The following is a 16,928-nucleotide window of genomic DNA, read 5'->3' as shown; positions in this document are numbered from 1 at the left end:
GGTGCTTTACTAGACACAATGAAATATTTACAGTCGATTCTTGTCTTGAAATTCCATCGTCTTCACGAAAAGATTTCGATGAAATTTCCGGTATTTGGCAACACTTAAGGCCAACTAAGGCTATAGTGTAATAGGGAGTTGGAAACATCCCCTTTCATATTTATAGGTACACTTTCGGATTCTATTCAATTAGTATTCTGTTAAAGTTCTCCTGTTTTAGCTACCATTATGTTTTGTTATTGATAAGTATTCAGATAGCCCTAGACCATTTATTGTGTATTAATAAAACTAAAATGTTATAGACTGAGAAGAAAAATATTGTTTAAACTACCAGAATATAATAAAATTTACCATGTTTCTGACTCTGTGGAAACAAAGTGCTTTCATAATGATTTAGGTAAAATTATCAATAAATTATTGTTTTATTATAAATGATAAAATTTCGTGAATGTGGTAGAATTAGGAAATTTTGTCATGATAACTTAGAGCATGGCATAAAAACTATTTATTCAATTAAATTTAATTTTTATTTTTTTTAAATATTTGGTTATACGAACTATGCTTTAAAAAACCAGAATTTCCACTAAATTGTTACCTTTCGAACAGAAAAAATTACCCAATGAACGGTTCAAATTCCATATATTTTGAATTATGTTTTTTAATACCAGAATTTTCATACAGCCCTACCATGTCATAAATGTCATACTGTAGAGTACGGAATTTTTACCAGAATTTTTTTTTCAAATGTGTACAAATAGTTTTTGTCCAAAGGTTGAAATCATCCGATGGATTGATCGACTAATATATATGGGTCTTTCTCACCAAAACTGTCATTTTTCAGTTCATAAAATCCCGAAAAAGTAAAGTGAATAAAAAGCTCTGAAACTTTTTATATTAATAAAAATATGTAATGGCATTATTAAGAAAGTATATATCCTATAAAATATACTTAATATTTAAATTAATTAATTTTTTAAATAATTAATTTATAATTAATTAATTTATAATAATTAATAATTAATTAATTTAATAAATTAATTTATTAACTTTTAATTTATTTTTCAAATTAATTAATAAGTAAATTAATTATTTTCACTATTTAAAAAGTGAGGGAATGACACTAATAGTGAGGGAATGATATTTTATTTTAATACATGTTTTTATCTAAGTTACATCTACCTAAAGTTTGAAAATGATAACATACTAAGTATATCTAATATTTATTATAATTTAGTCTTATATATTTAATAGTTTTTACAGGTTTGGGAAATAAAATTGGCTGGCACGATTGAACAAAAAAAAATTTAATAATATACTCATCTTGAATCATTCCCTCACTTCAGCGTCATTCCCTCACTTTATACACTAGTGAGGGAATGACGAATTCAATAAAATTTAAAAATAACAGTTAGGCCTAATTAATTTCTGAAGTCAATCACATACAATTATATTCATACAAGAAAGCAACATATAATTATCCACTTTCTCGATGAAGTTGTATTTTATTTTACTCTAAAAAATGACATGAGGGAATGACAAATGTAAAAAATTTTACCTGGTTTGATTCATTCAAATTTATTCCACAGCAAAGCTTCTTTAAGTTGAAGATGGAAACATACTGCAATTTTGTTCTATGATGCCAGTTGTTAACTTCTGAAGTTTTTATTAAAATATTTTTATTCTAAGAAGATTGCAGGTGATAAGAACATTGTTGTGAGGGAATGACGCGAAACACTGGGGACAAAGTTTAAAATAGTGCTGTGTTAATATTTTTATCAGAAATTAAATTTAAAATTGATTTTCTGAATTCTATATTTCAGTATTCTGAAATAAAAAACACGAATTTGTAAAAAAAAAAATTTTATTTCAGAAACAATTTTTTTCTTTTTTTAAATCAGCAGTGGGGACAAGTGAGGGAATGACATATTGGTATATTTTAATTACCTAAAATAAATAAAAAATAAAAATTGATAATTTTATTTTTATTCTTTTGTTAGCTTGCATTCTGAAGGACACTTTCCCTGAAAATTTTTTTTCGTAAGTTGTAAAACAAACATAAAATATACTGGGGACATGAAAATGACTGTTTTTGTGAGAATGACCCATATAAATAAGAAACGAGTTAATAATTTGTGATGAAAGTAAAGACAACGTTAAAATTACAAACAATTTGTTTATTAAAACTTAGACAGTTATAGTACAACATGGTACACCTTCATCAACAGGGCTATATTTCAGAAATGCTAAAAATTGGAATGATACTAATCAACAGATTACGTCAAATACTGAAGACTAACAGATTAACACTACTTGGTATAACATGTTTATTTGTACCAAATTTTATCACCCCAGCTATTTTATCCTGTTGATGAAGATGCATTATGTCACCCAATAGTTTATCTGTTCATTAATAAATAAATTATTTGTAAATTTTGCTATGTTTTTACTTAATAATGACTACCCCATTATTTATAGATGCCCAGCAGGTGCTAAAGGTCAACGGTTGCTAATAAAAATAACATGCATCTTGACCATTAGTTGTTTTTTAAAGGGACCATTAAAATAACTGTTTTATTTTACAGTAAAATATTAAAACTTCTTGTACCAAGCATTAAAGTACTTTTATTATTAATTTATTCTTTTCCGTTACATTTTCTTTTGTTCTGTGTGCGAAATTGCAATGTAAATAAATATTTAAGAATTAATATCAGACAACCGTTGTTGCTTCGAAATAATTTTTTTAAAACTTTTTTATTGTAAATATTCCTTTTTCAAAATCAGGATTACAAGGATTTTTATAAATTGAAATAGGATAAGCCAATAGGGATTCAGAGATGGCTAGTTAATATCTACGTTTCTAATTTGCATAATCTATATAAATCTGTTTACGAAGATCGCAAGATATTTAAAACGCTCTTATTTAGTAATTGATATCCTAGATGCGAATATTCAAAATTTCATGAAAAAAGAACCAACTTATTACCAATCCTTTATTAAAAATATTAAGTTTCAATTAAACATTAATTCCGTAAAGAATTGTAATTATATACTAAATTCTTAGCACGCCGTAAAAAATACATCTTCAAATATAAGGAAACTTTTTCGGTTTTTGAGGAAACTGTTTCCTAGTATGTACTCCGAGCAAGCATTTCGTCAAAGTGATGACATAACTATCGTCACTTCTTCCAGGAAAGAAGTTTCGTCAAATAAAAGAAATATTTCGTTATTCTATATTTCCCCCCCAAAAAATATAAATGAAAAGTAATAATAATAAGAAAACCTCATAGTGCCTAATGTATATAATTTTTCAAACAATTCTTTATCTTAGGCAGTATATAGATGGATCTGATCAATGTCACCCTAAAAAAATTAGAGCAGAGAAATAAATTATACCCTTGCCCAAAACGGGGTTTGAACCTCGGTTCTTCCTGGCACAAGGCAGACTCTGAACAACATGCAGCCAGTCGGCGTGATTCGTAGCTTTATTTTTGATTATCTAATCTTTATTCTAATTTCGTCATTCTAGTTAACGATTTCCCACAATGCAATACGATAATGGTTTCGAGTTAAGGAAACATTTTCCTCACAGATTTGAGAGTTCAGGCTTCGTCATAAACCACTTGATTTTGTGACGAAATTATTCTTGAAAATAACGAAATACTGCTTATAAGCACACCGGACAAAAAATTAGTCACCATTAGAAAAATCATGTAAAACATAATTTAATAACGTGTAACATCACCTCTGGATTTGATAACCTCCTGGATTCGATTAGGAAGGGAGTCCACAAGGTTTTGCAGGTATGTCGAATATCTAGTTTAAGCCACTAGCTGGGGATTTGATCCCACAAATTTTGAAGGCCAGTCGAGATGTAATTGAGTGTCTGAGTGTTCATAAAAGCAGTCGCATATTCTTCCAGCCCGATGATGTATGCTGTTGTCATCTTAAAAAATAGGGGTATCGTCAGCATACTCTTCATGAATATGTTCACTGAAATGCAACACCTGATCATTCAGAGTGTGCAAATAAGCATGTTGGTTCAATTCAGTGGCCACCTCAGTGAGGGAACTCAAGCCATAGTAAGAAAAACACCCCCAAAACATGACAAACCCACCTCCGTCTTGAACCTAACCTTGCACACAGTCAGGATAAAATGTTTCATCTGGTCTTCCATGCACTCGACGACGTGCGTCATTTGAATAAAGGCAAAAACGTGATTCGTCAGACCATATCACATTCCGACAAGCAGCTGTCCACGTTCGGTGACTTCTAGCCCACTGAAGTTGCAAAGCTTTATGCGATTGTGTGAGCAATGGCCTCTTGGGAGGTGTTCGACTCCAAATGTTCTTTGCATGCAGCTCCCGTCTCAATGGTTTCTCCCTAACAGGTAGGGATGGACCTTCATTCACTAACTGAAGCAACTTCTGTCTTGTTTGGAAGCGATTTTGATTGACAAGTCGAGAAGCACGTCTCCGGTCCCTTTCAAGCAGGATCTTTTTCCAGCTACAATTCTGATGTCGTCTTTCGTGACAACGTGTATTACACCACAGTTTGTTAACACGTTGAACAGTCCGCGTCGAAACTCCAACAAATCCAGCATCTTCATTCACCGTATGACCACGATCAGGGCTAAACACAATTGCCCCTTTTTGCCACTCGGTCACATCCTTACACTTAACCATATTTACACGCGACTTCCGCTTAAAACAAACTATCCCACTGATGGCTATTTGCCTTTGATCACGTTGAGGCAGTGGGTACGCTGTTGAGCACGCCATTTTACTACTGTGTCATCTAAGGAAACCTAACGATTTATCAGTGCTTGTGGGCTAGGATGACTAATTTTTTGTCCAATGAGCTATTTCTGAAAGTATACTGAAATTACAAGTAGGTTTATAGAATTTTAAGCGGATTTCGGAATCAAAACATTAAATAATAAACTGCCACATAAGCAATTACAAGAATAGGGAAAAGGAATGAAATGTATTAAAAATAACTCATTTGAATTAGGTAATTATTTTGTAAAGAAATTGAACCATGCACTAGATTCTTAATATTAAATTTGAAAGAATTAACTACATTTTTAAATAATTTTTAAATCAAAATAATTTAAATGAACAATTCAAACATAATTTAAAAATAAAAACGCTGATAAAAAGTCATAAATAATTTTTTATCTTCTATTTTTTATCTCAGCATGAATCACCCAAATTTCATTTTTGTCAGCAAACAAAATATGTATATATATTTTTAAATACAGTTTGTCTATTGATTTTGCACAATTTTTAAAATATAGGCAAAATCTATATTGCTATTTATGATAACAAACATTAAAATCAGTTATCTATTTTTATTGCAATAGCTATTGCTATAAACTAGAAACTAAAGCGAACTATTGCTATAAACTAGTTTGTACTTTCTGAAGTGTTTTAATCTGCTTCTTTTATTCAAAAAAGAAAAAATATTCACATAAAAATTAATTCCAAACTCATGCCATTCTATGTATTTTTTTCTCCAAAAATTGGGCAGATTCTCTCACATTTTTAAACAATAACTTTAAGAAAAATGGAAAATATCAGCATTCTTGGGTATGAAGTTGTAGTACTACAACAAAAGTATGAAAATTAATCTAATCTAAAATCATTTTTTTTATATGCATTTAACAATTTTGAAAAAGAAAATTTTAAAGTTTTTAAAATACCATTCGTATAGCTACCATTATTATCAATTATATAATCTTGATAACAATCATAATTGGAAAAATAAATATTGATGATATTACTGATCAAAAGAGTTTTTCTGTAGAATTCTTGAGTTTAACTGTAGAATAAAAAGAAAGCAACTTTTATTCAAGAATTCAAAACTTAGATTTTAGAATACCATAAAATCTAAATGAAATTAGTTTATTTAAATTTCTAAACAGAAATAGAAATACGAAGTCACTAAAATACTATGTCAATAAGAACTAATCGTTGTATTAGACATATAGCCGCAGGATTCTTTGTTCTGGAGAAAGCCAAATACTCAGCAAGAATATCAATGGTGTACAATTCCAGTTTTCTCAGATTTTGCATATGAGTTCTTTACTGATTCAAAGCATTTACAGGCAAAGTTTGCTCGAAGTAAACATTTGCATATGATCTACGTGAAAGCGTTAAAGTAAATCGATAAAATTTTTAAATTATTCACAAAACTTGAACCCAATGTTAGCTTTAATAATTAACAATATATAACAGCATTTGTAATTTAATTTTAACCATCTTGCCAGAGATTTCAATTAACAATATTTTTATTCATGTCAAGTTTGCAAGATTTTTATTCATGTTTGTTAAAATTACTTTTAATTTATAAAATATATTAAATTTTTAATAAAATTGTTAACTGAAATATCATTGAAAAAAGTAGCGAAACTTTGATAATCTTAAAATGTTATTTATGGTTTGTTTTTTAGTAAAATTATTATACTTGTAAGTTTAGTTTATTAAAAGAGTAATTAATAAATAATGTTAAATTTTTATTCTGTTCATTATAATGTCATTGAAAAAATTAACGAAAAAATTTGAGGAACTTCAAAAAACTTTTACAGTTTATTTCTTAGAAAAATTATAATGCTTGCATATTTAATTTCTTAATATGATAATTAATGATAAATTTTTAATCAGTTTCCTGAAATATCATTTAAAAGTGCAATGTTAATTTCATGAATTTTAAATATCGTTTATAATTTGTTTTCCGATAAAATTAATACACTTGTAAATTTGTATCTTTCTTAACATAGTAACTGATATGCATTGGTTAAATTTTAAATCATCTCACTAAGAGAGCGATGAAGCGATTAACGATAATTTGATTAACTTAAAGTATCGTTAACAGTTTTTTTCTAGTATAGTTAATATACTTGTATATTTATTTTCTTAGCATAATTATTAATGTTTAGTATTATATTTTTAATTTGTTTGCTGAAATATTATTGAAAAGAGCAATGATAAATTGATGAACTATAAATATCCTTTAGAGTTTGTTTTCTATTAGAATTATTATGCTTGTAAATTCAGTTTCTTCTTAATATATAGATTAATATAAGCTGTTAATTTTTTATTCTATTTATTGAAAAGAGTGACGATAATTTGATGAACCTGAAATATCCTTTACAACTTATTTTCTAGTAACTATACTACTCTACTCTAGTACTATATTCGCAAATTTAGTATGATTTATAAATATATGTTTGTTTTATTGCACATGAAATTGCACAATGAAAATTATTGAAGAACTTAAATCAAATGATCTCAAAAGTAAAGCAAATCACAGTAATCAGCATTTTATGTGTATTATTTCACAATAAGCATGCTCAATAATTTGAAAAAAAATATTGTATTCTAATCCCTTTTTTATTTTCATTTTCAGAATCTCAAAAATCAAATTATGACGACAAATGTTTGGGTAGAACAGGTAAAATAATTTTCTTATTCTTATGATATTTTATTTTAGCATACAAAACAATCGTCTTTTTTATTCATGATAGCTTATTTCCTATTATTATAGAAGTAAATATCTAAGTCTATGCGAATATAAGTTCATTGCTCTAATATATTTTCTATAATATTATATTCATGAGCTAATTGCCATTAAGAGACAGTTTATATTTGATAGATCATTTGAAACAACATAAATTGCATGCAGCTAAAGTTAAAGATTGGATTTGCTTCTTACTTATTTGTATTAAGCATTTAAATTCGTTAAAAAAAGCTTTTGACTTTTTATTCTTTAAGAAAAAAAAGTTGAAAATAGAAATATATGGTTTGTTTGATAACTTTTTTGCAAATAAATATATAATTAAGAAATAAGTAAAACTCACTTTCAAATTATATATAAATGTCATCGTAAATGTAAGAAATCTTTTTACAAAATATCTAAAATTGGTTGAGGAAGTATAAAATGATTAATAATTCATACATTTCCTGAATATCTTATAGAATGACAAATAAGAAAGACTAGTCAAACTATATATTCGTTTTCATATTTCATACTTTGAATTTTGCTTCGATAGCTAATATAGGATCCCTAGGCATTCTATACAATGATTGGGCAAACTTCGAATGTTTCATACTATTTATATTTCAAATTTCGTCCAAACCAAATTGTTTGTGTACACCTTTATGCATTTAATACTCGTGAAAGTAATATGCATATTTATCTGCATTTAGTATTTATTTTTGAAGTAAAAAATTTTTCTCATTGCTAAAAATAAAAGTTGAAAATAATATATTTTGAAAAGATTTTCTTCTTATCTTACTTTTATTTAAAAAAATATATTCTCTGTCATAAGACTATGACATTTGTCGAAGAAATAAATTTGAAATAGCTTTTTTTTGAAAATTTGAATTAAAAAGTTTAATTATATAGTAGTAATAATCACTAGATATAAGGAATAAATTTTATAATTTTCAATACATTCATTATTAATATATTTTAAGTTAGTCAGAAAATAAAACAAACATTATGATATTTCAAAACTTTTCCTGCCTTGTGTGCTAAATATAAACATTATGTAATAAAGCCTGTTGTATAATAATAAAACTTATCATCTGAGCAGTAGTAAATTTATCCTCCAGATAAATTTATCATCTATACCTTAATATTTGCTTGCTTAATACGAGATGTCATTTTTAATTTTAGGAATGGAATGATTATAAAATGAGGTGGGATCCAGATGATTATGGCGGTGTAACGAAACTACATGTACCAGCTGAATTAATATGGCTGCCAGACATCGTACTCTACAACAAGTAAGAAACACAACTACATTTCAGACAGAAAATAATAAAACTTAAATTAAGAGAAAATTATCCTGCGATTGGAAAACATCCATATAAGAAAAACATGACTCTTAAGACATGTTTTTCTTATGATAGAAAAACATAGAACAGATATCTATAATCAGAGTATCTCAATAATTATCTCAGGATAGAAGGCTATTGAAAATCAAATTAGAATTAATTAAAAATTCATCCTCTTCATCCCTTTCGAATTTAAGATTTCTAAAGTGATCATGTAATTGAAGAACTGCTCTCTCACTGTACTGACTGCTCATGCAGAAAGAAAAAAAAAGATTTAAAATAGCGAATATTTTAGACCGCAGTAATTTATACTTTAAGCTTTAGTAAACACTATTTTATTCCTTTTTAAAATCCAAACTAAGATAAAATGGAGTAAGATATTGAGGTTGAAGTATGATGTATTTATTTTCATTGCAAGTTCTGAGTTCACTCAAAGAAAAGGTAATTAAATAGATCTAACTAACATAATTTGAATTTAAAATAATCTGATCCGAATTTAATCTGATCCTAATCTAATCTGATCTGAAGGTAAGTATTAGGTATACTTGGGCTTTCATATGATACATCGAGAATTGCAATAATGTCAAAACTACCAAAATATGGTCGAACTTATCGTGCTTCTGGCTCTCTAGTAACACCAAAAAGATAGTAATTTTTTTGGAAGAGCATTGGTGATGATTTTTATAAATTAAACAATATATAATGGTTTTAAAATAGGTGATGAAATTTGGTAATTGTGGCAAAACTTGCTGATTTCATCATGATACCGTATAGTATGGCATAAAAATCAGTTATTTGGTATAATTTACTTTTCAGTTTTGTATCTTTTATTATTTGCATGATAAGAAAAAACTATATATATTTTAAAACCAGAATTTTCAGTAAACAGCATATGAACGGAAAAATTACCTAATGAATGGTTTAAATACTGTATATTTCGTTTTTATTTACCAGAAGTATGATTTTTTCCCCCGAAATATCATTACCATGCAGTACGCTAACTTTAATAGAACATTTTTCTCCGTGGCTGGTAACATTCTTATTGATTTGAGCATTTTAAATTCTAGAAAGTATTCAAAATGCAGAAAACAGAAATAAAAGTGATGCACTTCAAATTTTTAAATAACACATTTTTTTTCAATTTAATACGTTACTTTAAATGTTCCGCTATTTAAGAACGAATAAAAAAAAATTTTTTTTAATATTTTGAATAATTTTAAAAGCATATTCCATTTTTAATTTTTGGTGCAGTTAATTCTTTAAAAAAGTCTACGAATTATAAGAATAATGTATATTTACCCGTTTCGTGTTTAAATTCAATTTATCAAGAATGAAAAGATACACAAAAAAACTAAATTTCTCTTTAATGGCAAGTTTCTCCATTATTCGAATCTTTTGACTCGAGTTTCTAATGTTTCTGTCTCCAATGCTTTGCATTAAAGATTTCTGGACACCAAATAGCTTCAAGTTTAGAAACCATGAAAATTTCGTGTTGAGGCATTCTAATGAGACCTACCCCGAACATAACATTGAAGTCGACATGCTAATGTGACACAAACCATGTCATTAAAGCGAAAGAGAAACGAAGGGAGGAGATTTTGTTTCTTGGAATAAGATAAAGCCCAGTTTTGTCTTAAATAAGACTAGCATGAAATTGTTTTAGATTCATAATAATTTATAATTTGAAGCATTTTCATAAGTGATAATTAAAAAACAGTAGGGGAGAGTGGGGTCAATTGTAACATTTTTTACTTAACTATTTTTAACTAACAAAAAATCCAATATATTATTAGTATTAATTGACAGACGAGTAAAGTAGACTATCCTCTACTAGAAAAAAAAAAAACCTTATTTTAAATGTTATTATATTAGTTATTAACAATTTTTGACAGTCGTGCACTTGTTACAATTGTCCCCACTTACGGGGTCAATTGTAACAGTTCATAAATTCAACTAAAACATAGTTAATTATACATATTATCATAGTTGTGATATATTTTTTTATTGATCAAAATAGTAGTGATATTTTAGGAGTAAAAATAATAATGAGCAGAGACCTAAAGGGTTAAGCTTTTAACTTTAAGGGGTTAAAATTTTTTATTTATGCTGTGAAAGGTGACAAATAAAATAATGCACATGCAACGTAATTTAAATGATATAGGAAACAACCGGTGGTTCTTAAAAAGTTAAATAATGGTTTGTAAGCATAAGATTATTTATTTTCAGCTGTTACAATCGTCCCTTTACTTATTGTTACAATCGTCCCCAAGACGCCATTTCAGCTTCATTTGTTAAAAACAATGCTAGTTAATTAACAAAACTAATCTTTTTTTTTGAAATGTTAATTAAGGTGCCCACTTACATATTCGGTTAATAGTTTTTATTTGTTTAAACAAAATTACTTTGTCGCAATATAATATTCTAATACCAAAGAAAGTACTTACGTAGCGTGAAAATATCTTTTGTGATGTAACTCTTTCAAAAGTACATAAAAATGGTTGCCAGGTTGTGTTAAAAATGGTTGTGTACATGTAGATTTATTAAATACACCTTGTGCGCCACCTAGGAACCAAATCTAGAACCCGACACTCGAAAAATTTTGCTCTGTTACAATCGTACCCTGTTACAATTGACCCCACTCTCCCCTACTGAAAAATATACACTGTAATTTGTATTTCTCTTAAAACTTGTTTAAACGAATTGTTTAGTTAGTCCGGATTCCTGTCGTTTCTGATTTAATCGTAGCAAGCATTTTATTAATGAAGTTTGTTCGAGCAAAAAACCATGCAGACAGTATTAAGTGACCAAAATATCACTCATTTAAAATGTCTTGAAGCTTGCTCAAATTTCGATGAGAAAAAGTCTCGCAACGACAATGGTATGCAAAGAGGATGGAGAACTGACAAAATATCACAAAAATGGGATACGAAATAAACATGCTAAGTAAAAAGTGACAACAATATTATGAAATCAAAACACCAATATTTGTGCAGATACTTTTATTTGTAGCGTATTCTCGAAATATTTGTTTTTGTAAGAATATGATTTTAACTGACGCTTTCTCCGTCACTGTGAAAAATTCCAGATTAAATTACGGTTTAAAGTACTAAAGATTTGGGTGCATCATCCGTAAAATCCATTTTACTATAAATCCATTTTTATCGTTAAATATTGTACCGCAATGTTTACAGTGATATTTATTTAATAAGAGTAATTCAGAAATTTTACTGTAATTATTACTGAAAAAATTACGGGATATCAGATACTATTTTCACTGATTGTACTGATAAAAATGAATTTTACAGTAAGAAGTACCGACACCCAGAATGACGGTGCTTTTTACAGCAATTTGATCCGTAATTTTTACAGTGTATTTTTATTTTAAGTTAAACATAAAAAACAACTATATCAGTTAAAGATAAAAAATAACTTTCACCCATTTATAATATAAACATTGTATGCAGCATGATTTGGTTTTATAAACATTCCATTGTTTTTATAAAAATAATAGAATTTCATTTGCTTTTAAGATAGCGATTTTTTTTCACTCTAATCCAAAAGGCCATTAAATAAAATGCTTCTCCGAAAGAAGTTTAAACAGCACCAACCTTAAATACACTGCTGTAACATTTTCTTAAAATATTTATAAAAAAGACACTCAGCATTTATGAACGTAAAATGTCCTTCAATCGAAGTAAAACGTCCCATAACATGAAACGACAATCTGTCTTAAAGACAAACTCTAAAAAACTATTTTCCTTATTCCTTTCAAGAGCTTTTAAGAAAATCGATCACATGAACTGTATTTGAGGGGAAAAAATTGGGAGGCATTACTTTTCTTGACATAAAGTGAAATTATTTTATCAAAAAACTGAATGAAAATGGTGATTTTGATGCTTTATTCCGTGGTAAGCAAATACAATACAACAATGGTTTCATTTTGTGAAAGTTTAATTTCAAGTATGAAAAAGGATGCTTGAAATAAGGAACCCATGTTCTAGAATGTAAAGAGATATGCAAAGATATTTCGATCATTCCATTTCTCAAAATGTGTTTCATTGTACGCCTTTAACATTGGGATACTTTGACATTTACAACAGTAACAGCGTTTGTGCATGCTGTCAGTTTTCATAAGAAGAAACACATACTGAAACATGCATGCTATAAGTAATTTAGAAATTTATAATAGAAGAATTTCAGCTAAGATGCTTAATTTTTATTTATCGTTTACTAATTATTTCTCATAGAAACCAGTAGCGATCACTTTCTAAATTATGTATTTTAAAAAAGCTTTAGTTTATGTATGAAGGGCTGACATAACAAATTTCTAAAAAAATTTAACCATTAAAACCAACCCATTTGAGTGAGAAAAGGACATAAATATTATCAAAATAAGACGAATCTGAATTTTGGGGCATAAGAAGTGTTAAGTTAATCAAAATCAATTCAATCTGTTTTTGGATAACATAAATGGTGTTTTCATGCACTTAAAACAGCCTTTAAGAGTTCTTCTAAAAGCAGATTTTTGATGATTTTTATATTATCTTTGGTCACATTGACCTTTATAATGATCTTCATAATCTGTCATCTACCGTGTTGATCTTTTTTCTCACTCAAATAACAATATAGAGCCCTAATACATAGTTCTTTATTGTTTCAATTTCTACCAGCATTCTAAAACTGCATATTAAAGGAAGTGATTACGGAACATCTTTCCTGGTGTTAAATAGCAACCTATACAGTAAATAAATGCCTTGGTACAAATTTTTCTCGATAATTCTTTAATCTATGCCATAAGTTCCTTCTTTGCTAAATTATTGTTCTAAGACTATACATGCTGCAATCATTCTCTGATGTTTATATAGTTTTTCACAAAGTTCTCACTTCTTAAATTTTAATAAGTTTTACACAATTATGATGATTAAATTTGGTAGGTTTATAGCGATTAACTGCAACATTTGGCAACAATAGCATTAAGTATATCAGTGTTCAATTCAATATTGAGTTGAGAATTTTGAATTAGTGCCGCTGAAATTGGAACACCCGTTTCTGGAAAAGCATATGGTTAAGATCACATTTTTGAACTTTTGGATTCAAGAAAACCGTGAGAACTAATAGCCGCAAAGTATTCTTCGGCCTTAATGTTGGTTAGGTTTGCTTATGACTTGTGTGCTATTTTAGTAAGTTCATTGTGCTTTGCTTTCTTCTCTTCACTTTGTAATTATATTAATGTTATAATTTTATAAACGTTATTTTTGTAAATAAACTTGTGCCTTTAGAAGGGAAAATTTATTATGAGGCAAATACTTAGTGTTTCGAATCATAAATTCCAAATAGTCAGATTGAAATTAATAGTAAACTCATTAGCTAAGAAGAATTTTCGAAATGCTTCAATCAATTCCTTAGGAAGAATAATAAGTTTAAAATTTTAAATGTTTTAAATATCTGCCGGCTTGGAATCTATGGAATTTATTATTTATTCTGATTTATTGTATGAATTACTTTCAAAGCTTACAAAATATGAAAATAATAGTATCATCTCAAAAATGCATATCATGTAAATAAAAACTTAAAGTTTTATTAATATATAAATAATATTATAATACATCTTATTTGACTCCATACAATGAAAATGTTAACTTTGAAATAATCTTTTAAATCTAATGAAACAAAACTGAGTTTAAAAGTTAACTAGTTTTAAAACTAAGTAATTTGAAGCCTTCTATCAGCTTTTCTTCATGTGTTATGGTTCTAAAAGAGTTATGAAACAAAAAAGAAAAAAAACAATTTGCAAAATGTTTTTTAAGCGTTTGAAACTTTTTCAAAACTTATTTTATTGAAATTTTATCGGAGGAAGCAAGCTATTTTATGCACTAAGGAGCTTTCAAATTTAAATAAAAAAAATTTATTACCTTTGCAAGCTTATAAAGGAGTTTTAGGTAAAACGAATGGAAAAAAATAGCTATTTTAAGAATAATGCCTTTAAGTTTTAATATAAAAAATTAAAACATTTAAATTTTACTGCATGTATAATTACAGATTTTAAATTTCTTCTCAACATTCTTCAGGGCAAAAAATATTTATTATTTTAAGAAACCAGTCAGTTCTTTTGAGAAAGGGAGTGCATATACTACAAAATAAAAGCTTTGATTCGAATTAAATGCACTCAAACTAAGTTTTTTTTTTGTTGTTGTTTCTGAAAACGGCTGTGATAACACCCGTGATATTTTTGCAATTGAAGGTTGGTTTTATTTGAATAGTGATCCAAGTACATTAACTGGAAAATAAAATTAAACTCATTTTTATGTTCATGCAAGTCTATTTTACCTAAAAATATTATACATCTAGCTTATAGTTTGTTATAAAACAGAGGACAGCATAACTCACACAAAGCAATACATTCATTAGAGTAATGCTTTGTATAACATTAAGCTCTGTATCTCAAGTACCATGATATAAAAAAGGTCGACATTTGTTGAAAAAACTAAATTTCGATAAATGTGTGTGTGTGGGGGGGAAACAAAGGTGTAACTGAATTTGCACTGTAAGTACAAACAAAACTATGGGATATAAGATAAACACCATATTTATAACAACATTTCCTTTTGATTCCAGTGCAGATGGAAACTACGAAGTGACAATTATGACCAAAGCGATTCTCCACTCTGACGGGATGGTATATTGGAAGCCTCCAGCCATCTACAAGAGCTCTTGCCTCATGGACGTCGAATATTTCCCATTCGACGAGCAAACATGCTTTATGAAGTTTGGATCCTGGACATACGACGGATACACGGTAACTGCCATGATTCATTTAGGTCCAAACACTGATTAGCACTTCCTCACTAAAGGATACTACTAGTTTAGCAAATAATATACTAGAGATTGTATTTAGTTACTTGATTATGATCTAGCTGGAAGGAGCATAATGCAATTTTTTTTCCTCTCGAAATCTTCCTTTCCCCGGGAATTTTCATCTCATGGGCATTGATCCGTAATAACGTACTTCTTTCCTATTACTTAGATATCTTATTGATTTTTCTCTATGTCTCCGGAGATTAGTAGTATGTAAGCATAACTTTGGAATCTCAGCTTTTATATGTAGTTGAAGGAATATTTGGTTAGCCGTTATAAGAAATAGATTTCTTGAACGAAAAATGTGCTCCTAACCTTTTTTATAATGGCATATTTCACTCAGTCTTGTTTTTTTTTCCTTTTCTTAAAACGTTTCTAAACTCTCAAAAGCATTTACAAGGAAGTGTTTTTTTTTGTTTTTATAAAATTTAGACTGTAATCTCAGCAGACTTTCTTTGCTTTAAATTTATTTTTGAGTGGATTTTTATTTATGTATGTTTTTCTTCTATGAAAAATCTTCCATGTGTTTAAATATTTATAAAATGAAGGTAATGTGTAATATAAAAAACTTTCACATACTATATAATATCAATGTCTTATAAAGTTTTGGTAGGGTAAATTAACCAGTGAAGGAACAGTTAAGCTTCGCTTGCCTTCTAAAAAACCATATTAATTTCAAAATTCGTAATTTTAGTTAAATGACAGTGTCAACATATTTGTTACTAATTGCAAATTATGTAAAAAAATTGTAGAGAACTTACATAATATTGTTTTAAAGTTTTGGAGGTTCAAATAACAAGTAGTAAGAAGACCAAGTGAAGGAACAGCTCTTACCAGTGAGTGAACACCAAGTAAAGGAACACTTAATTTTGGTTATTTTTTAATACCCTTTATGAATTTATAAGCCATAAAAATATTTAAAAACAAGCCTATTCTTGAAATTATAACATATAAATACTTGGAAAATGTTAACTTTTTTTTGTAATCATGAATTGAAATTAAAGTGTCAATATATTAACACATACTGTTCATCCACTGGGAACATGCCTATTCCCTCACTGGTTAGAAGTTGTTTTTCGTATTTTTAACATACTTTTGATGCGGAACATCACTAACGGTGCATGAAAATTAAAGTTTATATTTTATTTTCATTAACTCAGAAAAAAAAACAGTAAAGGAACACTTGTTCCTTCACTGGTTTTTCATCGTTTGGTAATCCTTACAAGGCTACCC

At 28.0% G+C, this 16,928-nt stretch overlaps 1 protein-coding gene across 1 annotated transcript in view; it reads left to right on the top strand.

Moving 5' to 3' along the window:
* Positions 1-16,928, top strand: part of LOC107439542 (acetylcholine receptor subunit alpha-like 1) — a 118,407-nt gene that overhangs the window by 79,025 nt on the left and 22,454 nt on the right. The window contains exons 2-4 of the mRNA XM_043050920.2: positions 7,408-7,452; positions 8,680-8,789; positions 15,456-15,636. Coding sequence (XP_042906854.1) covers positions 7,408-7,452; positions 8,680-8,789; positions 15,456-15,636 — 336 coding nt within the window. The remainder of the gene's footprint in view (positions 1-7,407; positions 7,453-8,679; positions 8,790-15,455; positions 15,637-16,928) is intronic.

The sequence above is a fragment of the Parasteatoda tepidariorum genome, chromosome 3, assembly GCF_043381705.1.
Source record: "Parasteatoda tepidariorum isolate YZ-2023 chromosome 3, CAS_Ptep_4.0, whole genome shotgun sequence".
In the NCBI taxonomy this organism is placed as follows: Eukaryota; Metazoa; Arthropoda; class Arachnida; order Araneae; family Theridiidae; genus Parasteatoda; species Parasteatoda tepidariorum.
This window is presented reverse-complemented; position numbering and strand designations above follow the sequence as displayed.